At 36.9% G+C, this 8,134-nt stretch overlaps 1 protein-coding gene and 1 non-coding gene across 2 annotated transcripts; both read left to right on the forward strand.

The window, feature by feature from the left end:
- The first annotated feature begins 1,751 nt into the window (after nt 1–1,751).
- LOC131642709 (small nucleolar RNA R71) lies at nt 1,752–1,858 on the forward strand. Its single transcript, XR_009295977.1, has one exon. It is a non-coding gene; the product is annotated as a small nucleolar RNA R71 (small nucleolar RNA).
- A 2,450-nt stretch (nt 1,859–4,308) lies between these two features.
- Nucleotides 4,309–7,034, forward strand: LOC131642708 (uncharacterized). Its single transcript, XM_058912929.1, has 2 exons — nt 4,309–4,545; nt 6,276–7,034. The coding sequence occupies exons 1-2, from the start codon at nt 4,309–4,311 to the stop codon at nt 7,032–7,034; spliced, it is 996 nt and encodes a 331-aa protein (XP_058768912.1).
- Nucleotides 7,035–8,134: the final 1,100 nt, after the last annotated feature.

An 8,134-nucleotide genomic window follows, 5' to 3' on the forward strand; every position in this document is an offset into this window, starting at 1 on the left:
TAGGAATCCTTAGGGTTTCGGTTTCCTTATTTGGTTCGGATTTTATTTCCTTGACACACTCGTCGATTATGTCAGCAGAACAGCATGTGTCAATTATAGAAGGTGCTTTTAGGAATTGGGAAAGGATAAATTCTATTTTCTCTTCTCCTACTTCGAAAGTAAGCTTTCCTCGCTTTACATCTATAATTGCACCAGCGGTCGCTAAAAATGGTCTTCCTAAAATGATCGGGATGTTAGAATCTTCTTGGATATCCATAATGATGAAGTCGGTCGGGATGTAGAATTGACCTACACGAACAGGGATATTCTCTAACATTCCTACAGGATATTTAACTGAACGGTCTGCTAGTTGAAGAGACATTCTTGTTGCTTTAAGCTCACCTAGATTGAGTTTCTTACAGGTCGAAAGAGGCATCAAACTAACACTAGCTCCTAAATCGCACAAGGCTTTCTCTATGATGGTTTTTCCAATTACGCAGGGTATAGAGAAACTACCAGGGTCTTTCAGTTTTGGAGGCATGTTGTTTTGGATGATAGCGCTACATTCAGCGGTAAGCGTTATAGTTTCGTTATCCTCGAGCTTCTTTTTGTTTGATAAGATTTCTTTTAAGAACTTAGCGTACGAAGGCATCTCAGTTATGGCTTCTGTGAATGGTATGGTTATGTTTAATTGCTTCAGAAGTTCTACAAATCTTTTAAATTGCGCTTCAGTTTTTGATTTGGCTAATCTTTGAGGGTAAGGAATTGGTGGCTTATAAGGTGGTGGTGGAACATAAGGTTTCTCTTTTTCGGGTTCCACTTCGTTATTGTTCTCTTTAGTCTTAGCAGTTTGTTCGTCGGTTGTTTTCTTTTGGGTTTCCTTTGGCTCTTGTTGTGACATGGGTACGTTTTGGGTTCTAGGATCTATGGGTCCATCGTAATTAGTTCCACTTCGTAGTGTTGTCGCGTTCGCATGTCCTTTAGGATTAGGTTGTGGTTGAGCAGGAAACGTGCCAGCAGGGGCAGCAGTAGGTTCTTGTTGTTGAGCTACTTGTGAGATTTGAGTTTCTAACATTTTGTTATGCGTAGCTAAAGCATCTACTTTGTTCGATAGTTGTTTTAGTTGCTCGCTATTGTGGATGTTTTGATTCAGGAAGTCTTTATTGGTTTGTTGTTGGGAAGCTATAAAGTTCTCCATCATGATTTCTAGGTTTGACTTCCTAGGGGTGTTTTGAGCAGCTACAGGCGCTTTTTGGTAGCCAGGTGGTACAGCAGGTGCTTGTCCAGGCGCGTACAACGCATTGTTGTTCTTATAAGAAAAGTTCGGGTGGTTTTTCCATCCAGGGTTGTACGTGTTAGAATAAGGGTTTCCTTGAGCGTAATTTACTTGATCAGATGGGACTCCAGTCAAGAGTTGGCATTCAGCAACTACATGCCCAGTCAATCCACAAATCTCGCAGTTAGGTGCTACAGCGGCAGCGGTGGCTGAAGGAGTGATGGTTAAATTCTCGATCTTTTGAGTTAAAGCGTCTACTTTAGCGTTAACGCGGTCTATACCACTAATTTCGTACATTCCTCCTTTGGTTTGGGCTTTCTCTAGAGCGGCGCGTTCTCCTCCCCATTGGTAATGGTTTTGTGCCATGTTCTCTATGAGTTTGTATGCTTCATCATGGGGTTTGTCCATTAGTGCTCCGCCAGCAGCGGCATCTATAGTCATTTTAGTGTTATATAAGAGACCACCATAAAAGGTATGGATGATCAGCCATGGTTCGAGTCCATGATGAGGGCATATTCTAAGCATGTCCTTGTAACGTTCCCAAGCTTCGAAGAGCGATTCGTTATCTTTCTGGGTAAATCCGTTGATTTGACCTCTAAGCATAGCAGTCTTGCTAGGCGGAAAGTATCTCGCTAAGAATACTCTCTTCAATTCGTCCCACGTAGTTATGGAATTGGAAGGCAGGGATTGAAGCCACGCTCTCGCTCTATCTCTCAAGGAGAAAGGGAAAAGGCGTAATCGAATAGCTTCGGAACTAACGTTGTTGGCTTTGATAGTGTCGGCGTATTGCACGAACACGGATAAATGGAGATTGGGGTCGTCTACAGGGCTTCCAGAGAATTGATTCTGTTGAACAGCTTGGACCAGTGAAGGTTTCAGTTCGAAATTGTTCGCTTCAATCGCAGGTGGTGCGATACTTGAATGCGGTTCAGCGCGCGAAGGAGCGGCATAGTCTCTAAGAGGACGAATAGCAGCCATCTCTAACTTCGGGGTGATTTGATTGATTTGATCAGTAAAATTCAATTCCTGATTAATCGGAATTTCTGCTACTTCGGGAAGGTTGCGAGCTCGACGTTTAACGTTAATGAAACGTTCGATCTCGTTAATTCGTTGTATTAAGTCTCCTCCTTGTGAACGAGTATTTGGCATACAATCGTTCAAAAAGAAAGGGAAGAATTATCCTAGTCTCTACGGTGTAACAGTGAGTTACGATATCGACTTAAATAGTCCCCGGCAACGGCGCCAAAAACTTGATCGCGACTTTACGTGTCTATAAATCTGATAACTGCAAGTGCACAGTCGTGTCGTGTAGTTTTAAAAGATATCGAATCCACAGGGACTATGAATCGATCTACCGTTATCTAAGGTTACTATGTAAAGCTAGGAGTACTAAAATTTCGATTGTTCCTAAGGGAAAGTGGTTGTGAGAAAATAAAGAATAATAATAAAAGACAGGTATCAGTATGTATTTCGTTTAACTAAAGGTAATCCGAAGGTTCATTGGCTTTTGCATAATTAAATTAAAAATCTTTACTAATTCCAATTGATTAAAAAATCCTCGTCTCAAACTTTCGCTCTGTTGATTCAGACTACTATCCTATTCCTAATGTACGCTTTCGCCATCCCATTAGATTTTAGAAGAGCTTTTTGGAAACAATGTAATTAATAAAATGCCTATTTTACGAGGTTGTTATCTATTTAAATCTCCTAATCTCAAACTTTCGCTCTGTTGACTCGGAACATGCTAATATCCCTAACGTACGCTTTCGCCATCCCGCTCGGGTGTAAAAACACTTTTTGAAAATAAATAAGTTCCAATTAGTTTTAATACGCTTTCGCCATCCTTAAAACTAATGTCCTATGTCTACTATCCAGTTAAAGATCTCAAACTTTCGCTCTATTGATTTTAACCTTTGACCGTCTTAACCCCTCAAACTTTCGCTCTATTGGTTTTAAGACTTACTAATTAAATTAGACATATAAACCAAAAATAAGTGATAATTAATAAAACATAATTTAAGCCAATTTATTTCGGATCCCTACGGTTAACTTACTTTACATACCGACACCTTTAGTATTTTAGCCAGACATATCAATACGATTAAACATACATATATCGGTTCGGTTCATAATAATAAGCATATTAAATGGCATATAATATATCATGCAGATAAATAATATAAATAAGGCGGTAAATAAAAAACCTGAATTAAAATAAATCTGGATTGAATTGAATCTTGAAGTACTCGAACTTCCACCACAGGTTGGCTGGATCGTTCTTCGGAATTTAAATGGCAGAAAATAAAAACAAGGAAATAAAGCGATAAATCTAACGTAAGGCTAGATCTATGAAAAGTTCACAACAATTTCCAGTGTAGAAATCGTTGTGAGAAAATAGACGGTTAAATGAAAACAGAATAAGGAAAAGCAGTTCGCGGTACAATTTCGGCAGCACTTCGTTGGCAGGAAATCAGACACTTTGGAAGTGGGATAGCAGGTCCTATTTATAGGAGGAGGTTTGCAGTTGGAATCCGTGAATTGAGGAACTTTCTGCAGACTGGGCGTGGAGACGTGGGTCTCCGTTTCTTCAGGAAGACTTGAGACGTGCGTCTCAAGTGGAGAAAATCTTGGGCAGTTGGAGACGGGCGTCTCCTCTTGGTGACGTGGCTGAAGAGAACGTGGAGACGTGCGTCTCCACTCGCTTGCAGGTCTGAGCCACGCGCCTTTTGATTCATGGTGGGCTGAATATCTCTTTTGGGCCTTTTGGGTCCTAATTGCACCCTTCTTTCACTTCAGCACTCCCTTTTCATCTTTTAGGCATAAATATTGGTCATTTATGCTCAATTTTCTTTCCTTTTCGCAAATAGTCGAAATTGAAGTGTAAAACCTGAAATAAAGCAAATACACGCGTAATATCATAATAAATTAACATAATAAACGGAAAATGCTATAAATATCTATGGATTTTAGGCTAAATATACGATATAAAATCGTGTTATCACGGCACTGCTGTCCTGTTCTGGTACAGCAATTGGTCGGGGCAGCCAGCACTCATGCATCAATTTCCGGAGCTGTTCGTGCTTGCTAAGAACGACGCATTGCCGGTAGCGGATGCTGGCAGATTTGATGATTCTGGGTGGTGCTGGAAGACGGTAGAAGAGCTGTTTCACAGTGGCAGCAACATCGGTTTTTTATGGAAGGAGCTGATCGATCAAATTGTTGGTTTTCGGCCTACGGAAGGGAGACAAGACAGCTTTACATGGGGCTGCAACAGTGAAGGAGTTTTCAAGGTAAATTCTTGCTATGAAAGATTTTATGAAAAGCTTAAAAGTCCCTCTTTAAATTCTTCGTTTCTCAAGAAAATTGGATTTCTTTGGAGGATTAAAGCACCCCCGAAAATCCTTTTTTTCGGATGGAGACTCATTCATAATAGATTGGCAACGAAAGACCAATTATTAAAACGGGGCATCTCTTTGGTAGATGGAGGGATATGTTGTGTTTTTTGTCAATTGGAGGAGGAAAATTTATCTCACTTAATAGAGGCTGTTTTGTCATTTCGAGTATTTGGAGGAAGGTGTTCGAATGGATTGGCCCGGTTGACAATTTATTATTTGAAGAGTTCAAGGAGTTTTTTGATTTCTTTGCGGTTATTTGGCTAGCTACGGTGTGGAACATTTGGTTAAGGCGTAATGCGATTATTTTTAGAAATGAGTCTTTTAGTTTTACCGAATGTATGTCAGGGATAGTCTTATTCTCTTGAAATTGGCTTCAATCGTATTATGTCATTAGGGATAATTGTAATTTTCACATTTGGAATACCCTTCCTCTCAATTATTTTGAGTAGTAGGAGTTTTCCTTTTGTATTTTTTGGTTTGGAGTATCCATAATACTCCTTTTAATCCCATTGCTTATTAAAAAAAAAATAACATAAGACTGCATAGTAAGTGGCATGTACAATATAATCCTACGTGGCATTGATTAAATTAAGATAACTTAGGGTTTGTTTCTCATTGATCAAATTAATGACTTCACCAAAGAAGTCATTTTCGTGACTTCACCATAGTATTTTCCATAAAGAAATTGTCCTATTTTTAAACACTTATATCGAAAAATGACATCCAAATAATGGAATGTGAAATATAGTCTTAAATAATAGTATGCCCACATATTTATATTCTTCTATGTAATGTAATAAACATATATATATATATATATATATATATATATATATATATATATATATATATATATATATATATATATATATATATATATATATATATATATATATATATATATATATATATATATATATATATATATATATATATATATATATATATATATATATATAAAATAATACCATAGCCATAAATGTCTTCCTTAGAATGATTCAAAAAAAACAAATTTTAGAAAATAAAGAAAACGTGAGTTTAGAAAAAAAAAAAAAACCCTAGAATTCCTCACCACGCATCACTCTCAATTCCTATTAAAATTGAGGAAGAATGCATAACCGGCACGTCAACTTAAGTAAGATCTCATGGTGTTTTGTGTTGAACTTTCGTAACACAGAAATACATATTTTCGTTTATTAGGGTTCACTTTCAACACTGCGTAAGTTCCCATGAATCTTCCGAAAACCAAGTCACGTAAATCCAACCGCACTCCGATAACGTCAGTAGTATTCCTCCCTGAAGAACTCACCGTACATATACTATCGTTCCTTCCGGTTAAATCTTTGATGCAATTCAGATGTGTCAGTAAAGCATGGAACACCTTCATCTCCGATCCTGAATTCATCAAATTACATCTTCAACAATCAAAGAAAAACAGAAACCTCACACAAATCCTGTGCATGTCTCTCGGTCCTGATATCCTACGCTTTCCCCTCAATACTTTACTAAACAATCCTTCCATAATCCATTCCACCCAACGTTACTCCCCATCCAACCCCAAATACTGGTACAAATTCATTGGTTCCTGCAACGGATTATTCTGTTTCTCTGTTTTTTCATTGAAGGATCATCAAAGGCAAAAGACCTTGTTTCAGTTATGGAACCCAGCCACCAACACATCATCTATTATATTTAAGAAACACTTGGATTATCTATGGTTTTCCAAGTGTTCATTTGGTTACGATAATTTAACTGATACTTATAAGATTGTGTATTTCCATCCCAATAAGTTTGAAATACTTAGCTTCGGCTGTAATGTTAGGAAAATTATTCAACTTCCTAACTTGGTTCCTTTAAATTGTTGGGATCGTGTTCCAACTAAACGCGTCTTTCTCAATGAAGATGTATCTTTGAATGACACTATCATCTTGTTGGCCCGAGATATTGCTCAACAAATTGTGATTATCTCGTTGAATCTGAGTACCGACACATATAGCAAGTTACTTCCCCCTCAAGATTTTGTTGAAGTTTCACTTCATTCCCCAACTCTTCATGTGTTAGAAGACTCTCTCTATTTTAGTCACCATACTCAAGAAACCCATTTTATTATATGGAAGATGTCGGAATTTGGAATTGAAAATTCTTGGACTCAATTTCTTAAAGTAAGTTATCAGGATTTGAATATTCCTAATCAAGATAAATATTTTCTAGCCCCTTTGTGCCTTTACGAGAGTGGTGTCGCACTAGTACAAGCAGCAAACAGTGGTCGAACGGAAGTGATTCTCTATAATTGGAGTGGAAATAGAATTAAAAAAACTAGAATGGACAAGTTAACTTCGTGGATGTTTAACCAAAATTATGTTGAAAGCTTGGTTCCCACTTAGTTAATCTTCAATTGTTTACTTGATTGAATTTATGTTAAAGTTTTATGTTAGTTTATGTTGTTTTAAATTTCTTGGCATTTCTTAATAATAAATTTTGTGAGTGTTTTTTTATGATAGCTTAGGTTACCATTTTGTATAATACTTGTTGAGTGTTTTCGTAGTCCTTCCTCATGAAATTTTACAATAAGAATATAAACTAAATCAGGTGCTACTATATGATTTTCCATAAATAGTTCTCCATAATGTATCTAGTAACACTAAATGGATTTTCTAATTTTTGTCCTTCTACCTTTCTGAATTCTACACTCAAATCACATTTATTTAAAATAACTTCGCATTCAAATGCCTCGCATAGGATTACAATTCACATTCTTTGAAAGTTGATACGATAAAATAGTTGATCAACTGGGTTGTGCACCATCGATCCATCGGATGAATGTCATAAAAACTTGCCACCATTGAAGCTGGATCTTTTGGGTGCACCATAATGGGTTCCACTCCTACTGCTGTTGCCACCATTGGTGACAAGCAAAAGGACACATCATGGCTAACACATGGTTTCAGCTTTTTTTAGAGACTAAAACTTGAATGCTTCTGCAAATATTACACAGCTTGCACTACAAGAAAATTTGTGATTTGCTACGATGGAAACAATAGCTAATTTGTAGTCAATTTCAATCAAACAGAGTTAGTTGGAGATTTATTGGGGATTGGCTACAATAAACACCGTAGCATAGATTGAGCGGCTAATAATCTTGGCCAAAATTTCCTAGCAAAACTCAAACTAATATATTAAACTTCATAGCTAAACCACAACTAAAGTGTAGCAAAATGTTAGTCTTCATTTATGTTTCCCAACCATACCGCTACAATATTGCCACCAAAATTTCATAGTAAATCTCAAACTAAAATTTATAGTTTCTTTTATTTAAATTTTTGTGATTATTTTTAATCAAAACTAATTATTGGGTATGAATAAAGATCAGCATACTGAAAAAATTGGGTATGAAGAAGTAGAAGAAAAGGTTAAAAAAACTACAGCACCTTATCCCTTCCCCAAGAATTAATGGAATGCTTAAAGTAGATATCAAACCGCCCTA

This window comes from Vicia villosa, unplaced genomic scaffold, assembly GCF_029867415.1.
Source record: "Vicia villosa cultivar HV-30 ecotype Madison, WI unplaced genomic scaffold, Vvil1.0 ctg.005650F_1_1, whole genome shotgun sequence".
NCBI lineage: Eukaryota > Viridiplantae > Streptophyta > Magnoliopsida > Fabales > Fabaceae > Vicia > Vicia villosa.